The sequence below is a fragment of the Melitaea cinxia genome, chromosome 29, assembly GCF_905220565.1.
Source record: "Melitaea cinxia chromosome 29, ilMelCinx1.1, whole genome shotgun sequence".
Classification (NCBI taxonomy): Eukaryota; Metazoa; Arthropoda; class Insecta; order Lepidoptera; family Nymphalidae; genus Melitaea; species Melitaea cinxia.
Window position 1 is genome coordinate 3,251,259 of NC_059422.1, and position 22,228 is coordinate 3,273,486.

The window sequence follows — 22,228 nt, forward strand, 5'->3', positions numbered from 1 at the left end:
ACACGAACATATTTCACGGGACTCTTTTAATAAATCCCATTTTGATCTACAGAAAGACAGTCGCGTGAGCATGCCAGACACGCCCACCAACTTCCTATTGGCTTATAGCTAATTATATCTTGAAACTGTTGCTTTAAGAGCTATTTGCATCGTTTAAGTCGAGATAAATATAATTCAACTGTATTATAAGAGATTAGAGCTGAAATTCGGTTGCGATAATCTAAATGTGGAATACGAAATTGTCATCCAGATAGACGCCCATTAGTCGAGCTTTTTCATCTTCATTTTCAGATTAGAATCATTGCCAGATGGTTATGTGTTAATTGATTTTCAGCCTTAATATAGTACTGTTTAAGATCTATTAAGTATGATGTTTCAGTAGCATTTTACTGAAGAGCCAGTTAAAATGTCGACCGCAGTCGATTCTGTAAAACAATTTGACAAAAACGTGTCGTTAGGCTCCAGTTCAGTTTAAATTATTAACTCGTGTGAGATGGCAATAAGTCGTGACGGAAAAGCTGTCAAATGACTTAAAAGTTTTAGTTCTTAAAGTGCTAAGGGTGTAGTAGTACGTGGAATAGTTAGAGAGTGAATTTAGAACAAATCAATAATATTTTTAGCGACATACCGAACATTAAATCAATTGAATTAATTGTCAAAATGGATTCTGTGAAATCTGAATCGATGGAAATTAACGAAATGAGTGATGATCCGAAAAATAACAAAACTGAAAATAAATTAGCCTTTTCTATAGATAATCTATTAGCCAATAAATTTGTGGATAATAATAGAGACAGAGGAATTAATGAAAATGCTTCGACGTCTGATTGTGACTATTTTAGTGTTTTCGATAAGGAACATGTAAATATTGAATCTGATGATGATAAAGATAGTAGTGATTCAGAGCAGTTGGACGTCGAGAGCTCTACAGCTGATGCGCAGGAGTTTGCTGGATCTAAACCTTCTGAATATTCATCAGGTAATGAAAAAAATTATATCATCTTTTTAATGATTATAAATTTTAATAAGTTATATTTGTTGGTTTTCAAATTACTTGAATAAATAATTAAAAATATGATAATATAAATACTGCTTATTTAAAAAATAAATTACAACTAACGAAAAAATTTTTTTTTCTTGCTTAAAGTAAATGTTTATTAGTAAATGTTTACGATTTTTATGAAAATAAATATTTGTAGATCTTAAAATATTTTGAATTTTTAGATAAAAAGTATGGTAAAATAACAAATAATATTAATTTAATGAAAAATGCCAACATGTCGTAACAAAAATATTTTTTTTTTGCCTAAAATCTCATAAGAAACAAAATTAAGCCACTTTTATCTACAGTTACAAAAATTATATAATTTCCTGTCCGTCTATAGCGAATATTGTTAGAATTAACGTGTTTAAATTACTTTTTGACGTAAAAATAAAATCTGGGATACAATAAATCTATTTCATCTCATCTATCTAATTATTAATTTTAAATTTGTTCAAAAGTATCGGTTAAAAACAACTTTTACGAAAAAACCTCAAATTCGTAAAATGAATTTTCAAATACAACAAATGAATAACTTAAGCAAAGCAAGCAACATTATCAACCAATTAAGTTTCCAATAGGAAACAATTCACAAATTTACACAGCTTTGCATGATATTTTGCTTTGATACAAATAAATCAATCAGAAAAAAAGAAAAAAACAGAGGTTTGCCAAAACTTTACAATGTCAATAAGAATACATTACTGTCAGTGGATTAATGATCAAAAGAATTAACACACTCACAAATCAGCCTATCGCAGTCCACTGCTGGACATAGGCCTCCACAAGTTCGCGCCAAAATGGCGCATATACAGTCGTGTGACTGATATTACGTCACTTCCGTTATATATTTTTCTTACGGTTTTAGTATCACATTTTTTCAGTTCGCTCGCCCAGCCAAATGTCAAGCCTACCGTAAGGAACTTCGTTCCAATTAAAGATCATCAAAATCGGTACACCCAGTAAAAAGTTTTTTTTCGGATTTTCGAGAGTTTTCCTCGATTGCTCTGGAATCCCATCATCAGATCCTGGTTTCCTTATTATGATACCAAACTAAAGATATCTCCTTTCCAACAATAAAAGAATTATCAAAATCGGTTCATAAACGATAGAGTTATCCCCGAACATACATAAAAAGACAGGGGAATGTAATATTACCGAAACTGTTTACCACTGCGCTGGAGGATGTTTTTTTTTTAAACCTTGGATTGGGCGAGGCATCAAAGTCAACGGTGAATTCATCTCTCACCTTCGTTTCGCCGACGATATTGTCATCTTTGCGGAGACGTTGGATGAGCTAGGCCAAATGCTGGCCGGCCTAAACGAGTCCTACCGACGTGTCGATCTCTGTATGAACTTGGATAAGACGAAAGTTATGTTTAACAACCAAGTCATACCGATACCGGTATCGGTCGATGGTACCCTTCTCGAAGTTTATTTATTTTTATTTTTATTTATTTAGGAAACAAACAGTACAATAATACAAAGAAAAAAAATCTTATAAAACTGATACATAGGTAAACCAATAAAGTTTCCAATAGTAAACAATTCATTAATAAGCTAAAAAGCACACATTAATAAGAAATAATCGATACACACAGAAATATAAATAATTCAAACAGTAGTAAATTGAATAATTAGGTAAACATGTGCGAATAGAAACATTTCATACAATTATCAATTAAATAATAAATAATTAAAAGATAACAAATTCAGATTTAAACAACATTAAAAATTAATCATACCAACTATAATACAATTATAATTAAATTAATTTATAACAAAATCAAACTAACCTACTAGAAATTCATAAATTATGTAAATAATTAATGATAAATTAAAAATTAAAAATTTATTGCATATCGTAATTCACTCCTTAAAGATTGCACTGAACAAGTAGCAAAATCAATGTGATGAAAACATTGGTTGTACATTTTACATGCTCTAAAAGTAAAATTATTCTGCGTATATTTGGTCTTAGTTCTAGGAACATAAAATAGGGACTGATTACGTGTATTTATTTTGGGACACCTAAATAATATATTACTTAGGTACGTAAGGGGAGTCAATAAAATTACGAAGTTGTTCAGGATTATATTTACCTAGGCCATACTATCCAATTAGGCCGCAACAACTTCGGGAGGGAGGCCGATAGGAGGATTCGATTGGGCTGGGCAGCGTTTGGAAGACTTCGTTAAGTCAGGTCTTCGAGCAATGCGTCCTGCCTGTATTAACATACGGAGCCGAGACGTGGACATTGACGAAGGGACTGGTCCACAAGTTTAAAGTCGCTCAACGTGCAATGGAACGGGCTATGCTTGGGGTCTCTTGTCTTGGGGTAAGATTGCCGGTGTAGGCTGGATGAGGATTGCGGAAAACCGGGATGTTTGCCGCGAACTTGGGGAGGCCTATGTCCAGCAGTGGATTGCAATAGGCTAAGTTGAATGATACACACACATATATATACGGTTGAATTGAGTAACATCCTCCTTTTTCGAAGTAGGTTAAAAACTATGTTTAGTGTGTTAAGATTATAATAATAACTAGCTGACCTGGCGAACTTCGTATCACCTTATTTTTTTCTGAAATATAATAATAACATAATATATCAAAATAAAATATAGCCTATCTTTTAAGTAGGATCAAACTGCACACGGTGTGCAAATTTGACTAAAATCGGTTAAGTAGTTTAGGAGTCCATTGAGGACAAACATTGTGACACGAGATTTATATATATTAAGATAATGCTTTATTCATAAAAATATTTACATACAATAATGAGTTCCCTGGTTCTTGTGATAGTCATAGGCCTGTGCCACAATGAACCAGTGTGCTCTTCCATTATTTATTTCTAAAGCAAACTTTACACAAGAAAACTTAAGCAAATTAATTAATATTACCTTTAAGCAAACTAGACAATCAAAAAATAAAATATAAAATATAATAGTACAGGATAAGGTGCATATTTATGTGTGTATATGTGTTTGTGTGTGTGTGTGCGTGTGTGTATAGATGGTGTGAGTATGAGTGTTTTTATGTCTGCGCAATAAATTGTTTATCAAGTGCAAACTAACTCCAGTATGCCTTGAGGAGATCTTCAGTTTTTTGGTAGTCTAACGAGGACGTCGAGGCTAGTTGTCTTCAGTATGCATAATAAACTTGCATTGTTGTTTGCGCACTCTTCCCGGCACACTTAAGGTTGCCTGGAAGACATCGCTATAAGCAATAAGGCCGCCTTTACATAATTATTTGTTTGTATATGTTTCTAAATTTTGTATAAGATTCTAATTAAAAGCAACTTAATGCTTGTTACAGGTGACAGCCGACTGTTATAGCTAAATATATTTTTTGATAAATATACATAGAAATAATACATATTACACCCAGAGGGAGAATCGAACCCGAAACCCGCGGAACAGAAAGCAGGGCCACTACAAACTGCGCCACCGGGCTACCACCGCTGTTTCTAAATTGTATCTTTCTTTTTCTGTAATAGTTTTAATCTATACATATAATAAAATGGTAAGAAAGTCAAAACTGTAAATTGAATATTTTTTTAAAAGAAGACTTGGGGTGTGATTTACAGTCGATACTCAAGCCAAAAATATGGTTTTTAGAATTTTTGTCTGTTTGTCTGTATGTATGTCCGGGATAAACTCAAAAATTACTGCATGGATTTACTTCAAATTTGGCACGAATATTATTAAGAAGTCGGGTCAACATATAGGCTACATATGTAGCTTATATGTTGATAATATTATCACGCTATCACCTACGGGGAACGAGCAGTGAACCTTAATTTCTTCAACGCATTCTGTAACAACGTGTAATCTAACGACGTATATCTGAATGTTGTTGTTATTATGTTAATAACCATGCTATAAGCTAACTTTACACTATAAATAAAGACAATCTGTAGTATATTTAGTATCAGCATTGCACCCGTTCGAAGCCGGGGCGGGTCGCTAGTAAACAAAATAAATAAATAAGGATCTCAAATGCACAATAATTTACCTAATCATATAAACGTATCGAAATCCCTTAAATTAACATTTAAAAATGGTTAAAAATCAATCATTCAATAAATTTAATAATTAATACTAATGTATCGGATTTTCCCTTCTCGAACGCACTATGCGGGGATATATTATATTTTAACCCTTTGTCATTGTTGTTCTTGTTTGATATATTTTTAAGTAGGTATATTAACTTAACTTTAGCTTATATTAATCTTCTCGTGTAAGTGAATTTGGTTCTTATGGGAAGTAAATAGTTTACCATCGAATTCCATTATATTTACGGCATTTTTATTCGCAATTGTGTATGTAAAAGCGGTAGTTTCTTAATTAAGGCAAAACAGGTCTTAATAGTCTAAGGCCCTTAAACCATTATTCTAACAATGATTGTGTTTGCTAGTAAACGAAAAAAAAAATTTAATTACATCGACAAGTAATACAACATAGGTAGACGAAAAAAATTGACAAACGCAGTAGTCGTCACTACGATTTTCGAAGGTTCCCCTCGATTTCTTTGGGATGCCATCGTCAAATCATGCTTTCCTTAGCATGGTACCACTCTTGGGATATCTTCTTACCAGCAAAAAAGAATCATTAAAATCGATTCATAAACGACTAGTTATCCGCGATCACACATAAAATAAAAATATATATACTGCAATATTCTGTACTGAACTCAAATGTTATTTTTAACCGACTTCAAAAAAGGAGGAGGTTACTCAATTCGACCGTATATACGGTCGGTTAAAAACAGTTCAAATAAAACATTTGCAGTTAAATGTATTATTTATTTTTAAGACTGAAAAAAAAGACGTATAAAAACAGGAACTCAATTTTAAAATTAGGTACAACTCGAAAACTAAAACATGAAAAAAAAGCAAGTTTTTTGTATAATAATGAAGAACTAATGTATCTCTTTGGTTTTGAAGATAGTTTTACAAATTAATCATTGAAACGCGAGTAAATGTAACACGACTAGCAATAAATCACGGAGATTATAAAAAAGTCACCACTTCGCGCCTTTGTGCCTCATTGACGTTTACGCCATGCTTCTCAGACGCCATGTTTATTTTCAACGCTAATTAAATTATATTTTTGTTGCTCTTTTACTAAGTCGTTATTTAAATAAATAATGATTTTTGCTATTCAGATACGCTTCAGCCTGTAATATCCCACTACTGGGCATGAGCCTCTTTCCCTATGTAAGAGAAGGATCAGAGCTTAATCCACTACGCTGCTCCAATGCGGGTTGGTGGATATATTCCCTACTACGAGTAACGATCGCTATCAGGCGTACATGATAACAACCGGGACCGACGGCTTAACGTGCTCTCCGAGGCACGGTGGGGAGACCCACAAGGACTGCACAAACACTCAGACCAAGGCAAACACCTGTATGGCCAATACAAATGTTTGTCTTGAGCGGGGATAGATCCCGCAACCGCTCTGGTGCGCTCGCTATTCAGATAATTTACATATTTCAGCAACCGCTCTGGTGCGGTGGTGCGTGTATTCACCTAAAACACCGACGGTTTGCAGGTTCGATTGGATGGATATTATGTTGTATTTGTACAAATATTTCTTTGCGGTTTGGAGATCTGCCCTTGTGGGTCTCCCCACCGTGTCTCGGAGAGCCCGTAAAGCCGTCGGTCTCGGTTGTTATCACAAATACCTGATAACGATTGTTACTCATAGTAGAAAATACCAACCCGTAGTGGAACAGCGTGGTGGATTAAGCACCAATCCTTTTCCTACATGAAGAATGAGGCCTATATCCAGCAGTGGGATATTACAGGCTGAATTGTATCTCAAACGTATTGTATTTCAGATTAATATTTTTTCTTTTATTAACTAATAAGTTGAATTTTGATATTTATTTTGGGAATTTAAAGTAGAATTGTTTTTAATAAAAATATTCAGAGCAAATATTTTAGAAGTTATTAAGAAAATTCTTAAATAGATACCTACTTGTAAAATTTTTGAACGTAATTATCTTAATTAAATATTTTATAAAGTTATGGCAAAAAATCTAAGTTTTAAATATAATGCTAACTTAATTACTAGCGTCTAGTGTTAGAACCTTTTCAGCTTTGCTTTGGAGTCGTCTAGTCATTTGGTAGACATTTTTAAAAAGTGAGAAGCGCGCTAGATACTTAAATTTATATTATTAATATACATAATGAATATTATTTCATTAGGAATGTTTATGGCGATGGAAATGGTAATGATGATGATGATGAACGATTTCTTTTTGATAATTTTTACTAAGAAAAACTTTTTTTACTTAATTATTTTTAAAAAAAATGCACAACTTGATATACAATGAGGGAGTATCAAACGATTACTGCAATGTTTTAAAATAAAAATATAAACTTTGCAATCAATTTTTAACGCAAATAATGACAAAAAGAGATAATTGTTTTAAAAAAAAGCACAAAATCATTACCAGCCAGAAATAGATAAAAACAATTAATACATTACTAAACTGAGGAAGTAAGCTCAATAGAAGCGGACGAGGCATATCGTCACCTAACAACTATTTTCAATAAACACCTCAGACTCTGAGTAATTAGTGGCAATATATCAACATGCCCCAGACGCCATCTTGAAGCGTTTCCCGCGCTAATGAGCGCGCGAAAATAAACGTCAGTTGAGACATGAGTTGTCATATTACTTTCTAATAAGGTTTAATATCGCTTAATTGAAAATGGTGTAGCTTTGCTTAGGTTTGGTTTTTAAAAATCATTTTATGTTTCGTTTATACGTAATCTTTTAAAAAAATTGGAGGTTTCTATTAAGATTCATATTTTGTAAACTTTGATTAAAACCAATATTAAAAAGTTTTCTTTAACTCACGAATTAAAAAAGTTCAAACGTAGTTTATATTTAAAGAAAAATAAAAAAGTAAAGTAATAAATATAAATAAATTAATATTTACAACATACACACACGGTCATCTGTTCCCAAAGTAAGCGACTTAATGCATGTTTATAGCTACAATTTTTTTTCGATAAACATATATATAAATGATACATATATAAATTAATATATAACACCTAGAGTCGGGGTGGGAATCGAACCCACAACCCTCGGAGCAGAAAGCAGGATCACTACTATCTGCGCCAACGGGCTAGTCAACGCTAGTCAACAGTAAACAATAATAAGAAAATAATAATAACCTTTATTTTAGGACAAGCCCATATTGTGTTGGTAACAATGTTTCTTTAAATCTAATGGTAATATAGTAAAAAATTGAAATACAATTTTCTATTCAATAAAATAGTTCAGCGTTATAGCAATAATTATTTTTTGTTAAAAATAATAACATCGGCGATGTCACGGTATGAAATTAGTATGTATATTTGTCAGATACGATTTATAGCTTGTACGGAGATCGTTAAGGAATAACAGATAACATAGGGGCTTGTGTTACAGCTTTAATGATTTAATGTGAGCCAGTGTCAAATTAAACGTTCTTAATGCGCTTTAGAAATAAAAAATGCATTATCCGGTTGAGACTTTTTAATAATATTTTTTTTGTGAAATGTCTTGCGTTTGTTTATTTGATGTTTGTGTAATTCAAGGAATTTTTAAATATGTTTATTATGTTGACGACCGCTCTGGTGTAATGGTACGTGTGCCGTGTCGGCGGCGAATATACACCGATGGTCGCGGGTTTGATTCACGCTCGGAGTGGATATTTGTTTTCATACAAATATTAATTTCTAGTCTGGTTGATAGTCCTTCTGAGTCTCCCCACCATGCCTCGGAAAGCACGCTAAGCTGTCGGTCCCGGTTTTTTTCATATACACCTGATAACGATCGTTACTCATAGTAGGAAATATATCCGCCAACCCGCAGTGGAGCAGTGTGGTGGATTAAGCTCTGATCCTTCTCCGACATGGGGAAAGAGGCCCATGCCCAGTAGTGGAATGTTACAGGCTGAAGCATTATAAAGCTAGAATCTTAAGGTAAATATGATAGAATTAGAAACTCGGATGAAACTGAAAAGGGTCTCTAGTATTGTTACAAGCTTTAGTTTGTGTAACTGCGTACTCGTACATATAGTTAGATTATATTTTGATAATTATGTTTAATATTCTATATCTATAATAAGGTTTGATTATATTGTATTTTTTATTTATTTATTCATTAGAGTATTTTTCGTTTTTAGTTACCTGTCTTTAAACGCATTTGTAAAGATTACTATTCATTTTCGTCTTATAGTTTATTTTTACGTAGAAGGTAAAAAAACATTATCATATATTAAATCAGTTTTTAGTCCATTATAAAATACGTCTATTTATTTAAATATTATAGAAAAAAAGTAGGTCGTTCAGTGGATAAATGCTCTAAGCATTTGTAAAGCAATTAATGTTAAAACATCGTCACTTGTCAACAGCTAATGTCTTTGTTTCGCGCCACTTTTACCACCGTCTTAATCACCAGTGACCAAAAATAATTTATAATCTGTATTTAAGCTTACTATTATTAAGGTTTAGTTTAGAACGTAAGCAAATTTAAAAATCGATACGAAAAAATTATCAATGACCGTTTGATACAGTTCGAAATTCGAAAAAATGTTTTGCTCGAAACGAGAAAAAAAAATCGACATTACTCCGACAAGTAATACGACGTAGATAGGCAAAAAATAGTCAAATAATTGGTATAACTCAAAAAGAACTCGCCAGATCTCGACCAAATTAAATGATAAATGAAAAGCACCAGTTTTCAATTAAAAAAAAAAAATATATCATACTCGGAACACCCAATAAAAAGTTATTAGGTAACACACATAAAAAATATCGGTTAAAAAGTTCGAATCTGCTTCTACAATACAATTATACAGCTTCTTAATGAGCTCGGACTTATAACGTTTTAGTTTTGAGACATTTTCGTTTTATGTTTTTTTTTTTACGACGGTGAATAATTACTGAGGAGAGAGATTTAGCTAACAAGAGTCGGGATGAACGGAGATTTATCTTTACGTTACAAATATAGAAAATGAGACATCAGTGCGATGTTAGGCTAATGACAGACTGTGCGATAGTGTATAAACTTTAGGAGGGACTAAATTTTAGTCATTTTGAACGAAAAATTTATTGTACAACCTTAGGATTGGATTTACAATAATATGCGGCTTAGAAGCCTACTGTTATAAGATTAGGGTTTTTAAGTATATCTATCTTAACTGTTATTGTTATAATTCTAGTTCTCTTTAAATTTAAACTTTTTGAACAACATATAGAAGACTCCTCTCCATAGAATTGGAACTATAGTCTGTTTGCGTCTAATAAATAAATAATCATTGCTGTTCTTTAGCTTAGCCGTGCTTAAATTGACCAGCTACGTTTATAGGTGTTCAAATTTGTAAATTGAATTTATACTGAAAAAAAAATAAGAGAACGTAAAACAAGTAAAAATTATAAAATTAGAGACAAGCTATAAATATATTTGCGAATGTACGTCGTTCGAAATTTAAAACGTGAACATCCAGTTTTGGAATAAAGGAACCGTTTTTAAGCGTATATTAAAACGTACAGTTCGTTTACGACCTTAGTATGAGTTCGGATAATTATATTTGGGAAATGGTACCAATTCAAACGGCTAATTTGAATTTCAAACTTTGAACACAAAATAAGATTCTTTATCGTCGACAGATCGTAAATAAATTAGCGCGTTATTTTCTCAGATTCCTTCTCTTGTACGCAAATTAAAAAAATGTTTTTCGTTCATAAATTTTTTTGATCGAAAATTTTATATTTTAAATTGGACACGTAAAATATATGAGGGTAGATCTTGAATAGTCTTTTTAAAGAACATCATGTATTTTTTATTTGGTTTGTTGGTTTTTAAATGTACCTATTAATATTCTCAATTCATACTTAGTCATAATTTTTTGTTTTTGTATTTTATATATATTTTTTGTTATCATAATTATAATTCCCAATCAAATTTTCAAAAACCAATATTATGAAAATTTTTACATATTTTCGATTGGAACGATTCAAAAGTGCTTTTGAAACCAAATTAAAAAAAAATAATCATCGTGACGTTTAATATACATACTAACACACATACATTATTAAATATTACTATTTACAGCATCATGTTCATCTCGCGGTAAGAGAGCTAGGACGGCGTTTAGCGCTCAACAGATCAAGAGTTTGGAAGCTGAGTTTGAGAAGAACAGATATCTTTCAGTCGCCGCGAGAGGGCGGTTAGCGCGGCAGTTGAGACTTACTGAAACACAGGTAATATATATACAAGAAAAAAATAACAATATGGTTATATTTTTTTATATAAACCTTGATTCCATTTTATAATCTTATAATTATTATCGTTTTATATAATTCCCGCTTTTTTTCTAATGTAACTTGGTCGCCAAAAAAGTGTTACAGCTGACCCGATGGTAAGCATTTACTGTAGCTTATTGACGTCTGCATCACCAGAAGCATCGCAAGCGCGTTGACTACTCACTAATAGGAACACAACACTGCTTGAAAGCAGTATTATTTAGCTGTGATCTTCTGTAAGGTCGAGGTACTACCCCATTCGAGCTGTTGCATATTTTGAGCACGGAATTTTCTGCCGTGCTCTACCTCAGTTCAAAAATACACAAACAAAAGGAAAATATAAATTGTACAGGTTGTGTTCGAAGTCATCTAAAGCACAAGATATCAGTTCTTATCTAATATAAATACAAATTAAATAAAAAAAAAAATATATAATACGCATTGAAAAAAAAAATGTATTTATTCTTTCTTATTAAAAAATGTTACAGACTATTAAAGGGCTTAGTAGTGCTGTAAGCTTTAAATTGTTCTTTTAAAATAAATATTCAAAAACATAGTAGCTAAATCAATGTGAATTGTACTACATTATATTAATCACAATATGTGTATAATGTAAATCTTATACCGAATTCAAAACAATGTTATTTTAATCTGTATTTGCAATAAGTTCTAACATTTTTTTTTAATTTTACAGATTAAAATATGGTTTCAAAACCGACGAACAAAATGGAAACGAAAGTACACAAACGACGTAGAAATATTAGCGCAACAGTATTACAACAGCCTAGGTATCATTTCGCCTAGACCTATGTTTGTTGGAGATCGACTATGGATCTTCAATTACCCAAATCGACTCCAACCAACCCAGCAACAACAATGGGCCAAGTCACTCAACAACATCGCCAATATACAACAAAACCCAATTATAGAACGAACAATGTTTAGAAATATACCAAAACCGGATATCCCGCTCCTCTTGCCACCGCAGTATCCAAACGATCGCTTGTTTCTGAACGTTGAACGAAATATCAGTTTGACAGGAAACGTCGGTTTGACGGGGAACGTCAAAGTTCCCGCGCAAAATCGGTTCGTGACAGTCCCCAGAGAGGTGTACAGCAATATGGCGACGGCTCAAAGGAGTTTGGATATGTACAAAAATAATATTTTAAGCCACAGCCCCAATCAGGATTCGAGCGTTGACCATTTGAGAAGATTGGAAGAGAATTTTAGTATTTAGTTATTTGTTGATGTATTTTATATTACAGTTTATTTAAATAAATAGAATTTAATTCATAGTTTTGTTGCCTGATTGTTTTTAATATAACGTCGTTTTTCATCGTTTTGTTATACGACAAAATACATAAAAAATTAAATTTTTTATATATGTAGGCAGCTAGGTAGGCAAATAAGCGTACGGCTCATCGGATGGTCAGCAATTACCGTAGCTTATAGACGCTTGCAACATCAGAAGCATCGCAAGCGCGTTGCCAACCTTACCCCCAATCTCCCCAAGGAGCACTGGTCACCTTACTCACCATGGAACACAACACTGCTTGAAACCAGTATTATTTAGCTTTGATCTTCTGCAAGGTTAAGATGCGTTTCCAGTCGGGCTGCACCAGATTTTGAGAAGGAAAATTCCTGCTGTGCAAAATTACAATAAATAAATAAAATAACTTATTTAAGTTAGAATAAATTAATTCAATTTACCAAAGATATTTACAATACTTTATTTGAAGTCTACACATTATTTAAGATCATTGCACTGAGGCCACAGGTGACAAAACGTGTCACAGCAATACTAATCATCTTGACACAATAAACTTTCGCAAGGTCAAGATAAAACGACCTTTACTTTTATCACGTACATTATATAATTTAATTGACCGGTGTAATATTTTCCGTTAATAACTGATTTCAAAAGTAATTCAATCTTAATTTATTACATTAAACCTAAGAGCAACAAAAATGTGATAAAATGAATATCAATCATTACAATCATTACAGCCTATACAGTCCACTGCTGGACAGAGGCCTCCACAAGTTTACGTCAAAAATAACGTGAACTCATGTGTTTTGCCCATAGTCACCACGCTGGGCGGGCGGGTTGGTGACCGCAGTACTGGCTTTGTCGCACCGAAGACGCTGCTGCCCGTCTTCGGCCTGTGTATTTCAAAGCCAGCAGTTGGATGGTTATCCCGCCATCGGTCGGCTTCTTAAGTTCCAAGGTGGTTGTGGAACCTTGTTATCCCTTAGTCGTCTCTTACGACACCCACGGGAAGAGGGGGTGGCTAAATTCTTTAGTGCCGTAGCCACACAGCACAATAAACATCAAATATCTTTTTAATTGTTTCTTGATTTTTGATGTCTATATTGAGAATCCAGTCACTTTCCTTGTAGTAGGTATATTCAAATCGTACAAAGTTTCATTCGGTACTTTGTAGTTTTTGAAAAGAAAAAAAAAGAAAGAAAAAATAAATACATTTTGACATCATTTACGATTTAGATACTTTTTACGATTGTAATAAAAAAATCATTAATTAAATAATATACCAACATACGTCATAGTATGAATTCGAATCATACGAAATTTCCTTGAAATCCATCTAGCAGTTTTTGAGTGATTAATAAAAATGACATCGCTCAGGTGTAGTGGTCTGTGCATCGTTCACGAGGATGAGATTTCTGGTTCGATTTTTGCTTGGGATGGATATTTGTATTTGTGAAAACATTTATTTCTTGTCTTTTTGGTTGTCTATCCTTGTGGGTCTTCTCACTGTGCCTCGGAGAGCATTCAAATTTAGCTGTCGTTCCCAGTTGATATCATAGATACCTAATAGTGATCGTTACTTATAGTAGAGAATATATTCGCCAACCCGCAGTAGAGAAGCGTGGTGGATAAGGCTCCAACCCTTCTCCTAACAGAAAGAGGCCTATGCCCAGTAGTGGGTTGTTACAGGCTGAATTGTATCTTAAACAAAAGTAAAATATTACACTTTTCACTTCTGTCCCGATTAAGGAGTAACATCCATCATCAAATGTTTTCTAAATATCTTCATCATCATCATTATCCTTTCGCAATCCACTACTAGACATAGGCCTCCACAAATTTAGCCAAAAATGGCATCAACTCATGTGTTCTGCCTCTAGTCACCACGCTGGGATGGCGGGTTAGTGACCGCAGGGCTGGTTTTGTTGCACCGAAGACGCTGCTGCCCATCTTTGGTCTGTGTATTTCAAAGCAAGCAGTTGGATTGTTATCCCGCCATCGGTCGGCTTTTTAAGTTCCAAGGTAGTAGTAGAACTGTGTTATCCCTTAGTCGTTTCTTACGACACCTACAGGAAGACAGTGGGTGCCTATATTCTTTGATGCCGTAAGCACACAGCATAGCTAAATATCTTCAATGTACTGAGATTTTAACAGTTCTAAAGTTTTATTACCAGTACCGATATAAAGGGAAATCAATCAATTTTCAGTTAAGTCTACTGATACTAAAATCAAAATTAATAATTGTGTTTGCTCGCAAACGAAAAAAAAACCGACTTCAATTACATCGACAAGTAATACAACGTAGATCGACGAAAAAATAGTCAAGCAACTACGCGTTATCAAAGATTACTCAAAAAGTAGTTATCAGATCTCGATAAAATTTATATGTTACCACATGATAAACATCAGCTTTCGATTAAATAAAAAATTATCAAAATCGGTACACCCATTAAAAAGTTATTACGGATTTTCGAGAGTTTCCCTCGATTTTTCTGGGATCCCATCACCAAATCCTGGTTTCCTTATCACAGTACCAAACTAGGGATATCCCCTTTCCAACAAAAAAATAATTATCAAAATCGGTACATCCAGTAGAAAGTTATGCGGTATAATACAACGTAGGTCGACGAAAAAAGCGTCAAGTAAAAACGCATTATTAGATATAGCTCGAAAAGTAGTTGTTAGATCTCAAATAAATTTAAATGGGACCAATTAGCACACACCACCTTTCGATTAAAACAAAATTTGTCGAAATCGGTTTACCCGGTCAAAAGTTCTGATGTAACATACATAAAAAAAAAAAAAAAATACAGTCGAATTGAGAACCTCCTCCTTTTTTGGTCGGTTAAAAATAGCTTTATTTGAATACGCATTAAAAGCACCTTCGAACCGCTACCATCGATTACATCAACAGGTAAAAACGTCAGCGAAATTATAATTAATCGTTATTGTTTATTATCAAATGTTAGAATCAAGAAAAAATATTATGTTACAGCAAAAATACATTAACATTTCATATGAACGTGACAATGTGAAAATTGCAAAGTTTTATAAAATTCAATGAAATTAATTGATGAATGTCATATTAACAAGATGACCCGCTGAACTTCGACCGCCATATTTTTTTTTCTGTAAATATGTCTATTTTTAATTTTAAAATGAAAACTTCTTTTGACGCACCGAACACATTTTTTCGTAGGTAGTAAGTTAGGCTGATACGTCACGCTCTGAGGTGAACTCGGGACCGCCGAGTGTACCCGAGCGAGAAAGACACAGATAGCTGCTCTTCGCTGCTGAACGGTGAAAGGCTCGATCGGGTGAACTCGGGATTTATTGCGTTACTGCTTTGCACACACTCTTTTTTTATTACAAATCTTGTCCTGACAATGACAAGCACAAAAAAAAATGCTCAATGTGTTACAGTTGTTCGGAAATTATTCGTGTACATAAATTTCCACGAATACTTTTTATTTAACTATTATAACAATATAATTATAGTACATATTAATTGTATTTGTAAACTTAAATATCTAGAAGTTTTTAAGGAAAATATTAGGTTGTTTTTATTTAATATACCAGTAGAGTAACACCGTGTATGTTCAGCGGCGATACCGGTATTCAGTTTGCCTGATGGTTAGCCTATGACTATGATAGCCTGTATCATTAGGAACAGTGACAAGTGCGTTATTATTTTGTTTAATTAAAAAGTAAAATACGGGGTATAATAAAAATAACTTTATTTCATATCAAACATTGTAATCTATAATTATAACAATCAATAATAAGGGTCATTGTAGCTGTATGGACTATATCGACCATTGGGCCCAATAATACCATTGTGGTTACAGCCATAGGGTCCGACAAGATCGTCGTAGCCGTAGGGTCCAAAGAGACTTTCGTAGACGTAAGGCCTAACCAAATCTAAGTTAGGTCTGGCTAGATCATCGAAGAAGGGACTTCCGTAACCATCTAATTCAGCTAATTCCTCAGTTATAATGTCAACTTCACCATTTCCACAACCGTAGTTGACTGCTCCACCACCAATAGTTGGCAAAGCGCCTTCTAATGCCACAGCACCCAAGAACGGTATAGACCCACTTATTGCCAAAGGACCTTCATACACATTCTCAGAAATTATTGAAATACCATAAGGAGTGATAGGAGAGACACTGGTTACAGCAAATTTTATACCATTAGAGGCTGCAAGTTCAGCAACGCCTGGTCCGAAGCCGTTTGGACCCCAGGCTTCGCTAAATGGGCCGAAGCTGTAGGGCCATATGGCCTCATCGTATGGACTAAAACGGTAGGCATCGGCAAAAGCAGCTTCAGAAAAAAGAGCGGAGTATGGATCGCAAGCGCTACGCAAACCAAGGAGATCAATACCTGAAAGACTGCTGTATGCTCCGACGAATCGGGTAGAAAAAGCCTGTAAATGGAAAAGATTATTATTTATTGGCTACACTTTTTTTCTTGTTATATTGTTTTTCGTCGTTTGGTATTTATCGATAATTGTTTTATGTGTAATTTTTTACATGTAGTAGTAACTTCTACAATATTACGCTATAGGTCAGAGGAAAGCCTTTTCGTATTTTATATGTACAAAATTTAATAAAAAAATCTCTGATCGTAGGTACTGTTCGTTTGTAACTGGCTGATTTTGAAATATTATGTATTCATTTGAGATGCTCAATTGAAACGTAATATAACAGATGTATGTTTGAAAATATCGATTGAATGGTAATTAAAATTTTATCGCCTTCCTGTAAACGTTATTATTTTTTATATATAACTAGGTTGGCAAAGAAGCGTACGGCTCACCTGATGGTAAGCGATTACCGTAGCTTATAGACGTCTGCAACACCAACCCCAATTCTTCCCAAGAACTTTGGTCGCCTTACTCACCACATAAACACAGCACTGCTTGAAAGCAGTATTATTTAGCTTTGATCTTCTGTAAGGTCAAGGTACTACCCCTGTCGGGCTGCTCCATATTTTGAACAAGAAATTTCCTGCTGTGCCCTACTTCGGTTGAACCTCGTTTTATTATATTTAAATAAGATTAAGAGAGAGTAATTTATTATAGATGAACAAACTAATCTTTATTTCTATAGCTATATAGATAGATAAGTTATAACGTCATACCTGGAAGAGTGCCAAGACACAGATGAGGAAGGCAGTCATGCAAGGCATTGTTGGTGGATCCGTGGTTCTAATAATCATTACAGGAAAAAATTGAAACATTTATACTAGAATAGTGGCAATAATTTGTAATAATTCTTATTACCTAGGCTCTGAGTTATGTAACTAATGGAACACATATTCTTGGAATTGATATATTTTTAAATCATTGCAATCCTATTTATTTTTAATAATAAAATATACTAAAATAATCGTTTCAATTCAACGGTCACCAGTAGAATTTTCTCCTGTGTCAGGGGTCTGGAAAAACACATAATATCCCAGCACAAACAAACACAATGACAGATATAAAAAAATAAATAAACATATTATCTATTAGGTGTGCCCACAACTTCGTCCGAGTGGAATTTAACAAAAAAGTTATTGTTCAGCTAGCGGAGTTATAAAATAAATAAATTTCTAAAATAAAAGTAGCCTAAGTTACTTCTTATTATATCAAAAATCGGTTCAGCCGTTTCAGAGATTAGACGGAACGAACAGACAGACAGACAGACATACAAAAATCGTAAAAAATGTTATTTTGGTATATGTACTGTGTATACATCCATGCATGCACTCAGTAAAAAGCAGTTATTTTATTATGTAATACAGACCAACAGACACTCCAATTTTATTTATTTGTATGTAGATAACGGCCTCCAGTAGGATATATTTATGTGTAGGAGTCCTGAAATACAAAACACGAATTCAAGCCCCTAGACAATAACAAGGAAAAGAAAAAAAGTGAGGCTATCAATTTAAAGTGAAATTAAATAACACAACTAGATCGGCTTAAGAAGCTTGTTCAGCGACTTTATTTAAACAATGGTTTGGTATTACGCTTTCCTCCACTGGTGAATATTGTTGGCTTGTAGATCAATTAGTGTTTTAAAATTCAATTCTGTATGGTAGTTGGTTTGTAGGTTCTAATACTTAAACTACGAAAAATGTCAATGTGATTGTGAGCATATAATCTTTGGTCTAATTGCATACATTTTATAGTTCGCGTCATGTAAAAAGAACGCTGGCCTTGAAGCTGCGCAGAAGCGATTTATCGGTCTATTTGGTGGTACGGGGTAGGGGGACGGGAGTGTTTATCATGTGTCGCATGCTTGCCGGTGTGCTATTGGTTGACAGCGGTTGACAGTTCGACGTCGACTCAAATTATTATCGCGCACAAAAGTTTTAAATTACAAAATTCTCCATTTACTATTTATTTCACTAAAAAACATTATCAATTTATCATTTTAAACACATAAAAACTATTAAGATACGAATATCGAGAGTACAGATAATAATTATTTTGAATACGACATTTCAATAACTAAAAAAATTTGTTATTGCTTTTGTTTAAAAAAAATTGTGATTTTGTAAAGTGATAATTATTATACTTATTTAGTCCGAATAATTCGCACTGGTATTTCTAATATTTTTAATGTACCTACCAATAACCATTATACGAAGCCGAGAGTGAAAGCCTAATTAAAAAATAAAACAGTAGTACTTGTGCGCGAGTATACCCATGCGCAAACGCACCCCCTCCAGTTTCTTTCAGCGTTCTTTTTACATGACGCGAACTATACTAGATCTCTCATTTGATAGAAAGATAAGACATATATCATATTCATCAATTCACGTGATCACGTACAAAGTTCGAACACACTTTTGCATATGTATGAAAATTTATAATATTCCATTCATAAGTAATTATCTCATTACATACTTGGTAAGTAACAGAATCATGTTCTAATATATTAATATTTTCTACTATTATAATTATACTTTAGGTAGTAGGTATACATAATATAATAACTAAAAAAAAATATTAAAAGGAGTCCCTTTAGGCAGGGTTCCGAAGATACTGGCAGCGTTCCCCCTTTGAATAGCTAGACTAATTCTTTGTCCGAAGTAGCTGCCAGCTCTTCGGTTTCCTGTGACGTCGAATAACCTTTTGCTATTTCCTTAAAAAGTCTTATAGCGCTAGGACCCCACGGACCAAGGGTCTCGACACCTATTTTTTTCAACTTATTATGTAAAATTTGTATAAGAAACACAATTACGTCAGTTCTAATGTGACATAATTTCAATCGAATTTACAAAACATTATCTATGTTTTTCTAGTATAAAAATAGAAAAATCTTTTCAGGAAATGTTCAGTTTTTCAAATACAAAGCTATAGTTATGTCATCTTTTCCACTTCTTGTTCTTTGCGTCCAAGCTTGCTTGGTACAGGTAAGATATATTTGAGAATCCATATACATCGCGTTTGGTACGCGTACGTAGTACACGAGTACTCTTAACTTCAATTAAGCAAGCAAAGTTGTTACACTTTGATTTGATATTTGGTAACTCGTCGTCATTAGAGGTTTATCACATATATGATTTTGTTATTTTTTATTCAATAAAATATTATATTCAAGTAAATGTTACAATTAAAATATTGTCCATTACAATCGTAAACTGCTGACAACTATAAAATAATCAAGAATTTCTTTACTCTTTGTACTCATATAGTTATGTAGGTTACCCTACAATTTGTCCATCAACAATGTTTGTAGACTAACAATATTATTTAATAAAATTACAACGCAAATGTAATAGGATAGGAATTGATATCATCTTTTATAAGAAATATACAAATATATATATATATATGTAATTTCAGAACGCATTCAGCCAGTATCTAAGTCCAGCTAGATACGATGCTCTACTCCCAGGAGCAATAGCTCCTCTAGGTACTGCCTACGGTGCTCCCACATACGGTCTGGGTGCAGGGATGGTCGCACCCGGCATCGCTGCCTACTCTGCTGCTACTGCGTACGGTCTGGGTGCTGAGATCATTGCCCCTGGAATCACTACATTCCCTGCTGCGTATGGTGGCGTTGGTGTTGGCGATGTGGCTGTCGCTGGTGAGATGCCAGTCGCTGGTACTACACTTGTGTCTGGACAAGTACCAGTCATTGGTGCTGTGCGTTTCGCTGGGGAATTACCAGCTGCTGGAATTGTTTCCGTTGTTGGAAACTGTGGTTGCGGATGTGGAGCACCGTTGTTCTGTTATTAAAATTAATATAAGGAGTTTTTATGTCATTAACAAAATAAAAATAATTGAATTTGATTTGTTTTGTATTTTTTTACCGACTTAAAAAAGGGGGAGGTTACGCTATTGAACCTGAATTTGGGGATAACTTCGTCGTTTATGAACCGATTTTGATAATTATTTTTTGTTGAAAAGGAGATATCCCAAGTGTGGTACAATGATAAAGAAACCAGGATCTGATGATGGAATCCCAGAGAAATCTAGGGAAACCCTCGAAATTCGTAGTGACGAATAGTACGTTTGTTATTTTTTTCGTCTACTTACGTTGTATTATTTGTCGAATTGAAGTCGGTTTTTTTCGTTTGCGAGCAAATACAATTATAGTTTATGTTCTCTTTGGGTTATAATTAATATTAGTTACCCTGAGTGAACTAAAATATGTGTGCCTTAACTAATATATCATTGAAGAGCCTTAAGATCAATTATTACGGCTGTTGCGCTTGGGGTCACGGGCTCGATTCGTGCACGGTGCATATGACATACATTTGTATTGGCCATATAGATGTTTGTCGTGTCCTGGGCGTTTGTACTTGTGTATCGTGTGTTTTTCGATGTCGGTTGACAAAAAATTAGAAAATCCTACTGGGGGCTGTTGAGTATAAAACGTTTTTTAAATTACGCAATTGCGTGAAATATAGTCTGTACTATTAAAACAAGCACTTTTAACTAAATTTATATGTATGTATATATGGTACAAATACTAAAGTATCATTTTTATAATTTTTGTCTGTCTGACTGTCTGTCTGTTTGTTCCGGCTAGTCACTGAAACGGCTGGACCGATTTTGACAGGACTTTCACTGGTAGATAGCTTATGTAATGAGTAACTTGGACTACATTTATTTTAGATTTTTTTCGTCTATATAACTGCGAACTGAATAATAATTATTTTGTTAAATTGCACATTTAATATTCAAAATATCATCCTATATATTTTATAGGAACTAAATTGTTTCAGAAAGTTATTTTATAAACCATGTCTGCGTGGAATTTTGTCAAGAATACTGGCAGCATTTCCCTTTGAATCGCTATGCCGATTCTCTGGACAAAATGCACCAACACTCTTGTCATCATTAGAGGCAATAAGACGTGGAGTTATCTCTATTTTTTCTTAAGTTATAAATTGTATTATGGTATGGTAAAATTTCGAAAAAAAAAACATAGGCATGTCTAAAAAAGCAACATAAATATGTATTTGATACATGATGGAGCCTTAATAAATTAAAATTCAATAGAAATTTTGAAGTACAATTAATTTTGAGTCATTACGTTACAAGGGGACAAGTTGCAAGAGAGCGGCCAAGAAGGGTTATAGACTATAGAGTGTACAA

At 33.6% G+C, this 22,228-nt stretch overlaps 1 protein-coding gene across 1 annotated transcript; it reads left to right on the forward strand.

The window, feature by feature from the left end:
• The first annotated feature begins 368 nt into the window (after positions 1–368).
• LOC123667891 (homeobox protein MSH-B) lies at positions 369–12,649 on the forward strand. The gene is made up of 3 exons (XM_045601724.1): positions 369–979; positions 11,164–11,312; positions 12,049–12,649. Exons 1-3 carry the CDS (start codon positions 661–663, stop codon positions 12,589–12,591), a joined length of 1,011 nt encoding a protein of 336 aa, XP_045457680.1. The 5' UTR covers positions 369–660; the 3' UTR covers positions 12,592–12,649.
• Positions 12,650–22,228: the final 9,579 nt, after the last annotated feature.

Excerpts from the sequence above, each read along its gene's own strand:
- LOC123667891 (XM_045601724.1), top strand. The coding sequence starts at position 661 with ATGGATTCTGTGAAATCTGAATCGATGGAAATTAACGAAATGAGTGAT. Across the intron at positions 980-11,163 it reads ACCTTCTGAATATTCATCAG|CATCATGTTCATCTCGCGGT; the intron begins GTAATGAAAAAA and ends TACTATTTACAG. Across the intron at positions 11,313-12,048 it reads TGAGACTTACTGAAACACAG|ATTAAAATATGGTTTCAAAA; the intron begins GTAATATATATA and ends TTAATTTTACAG.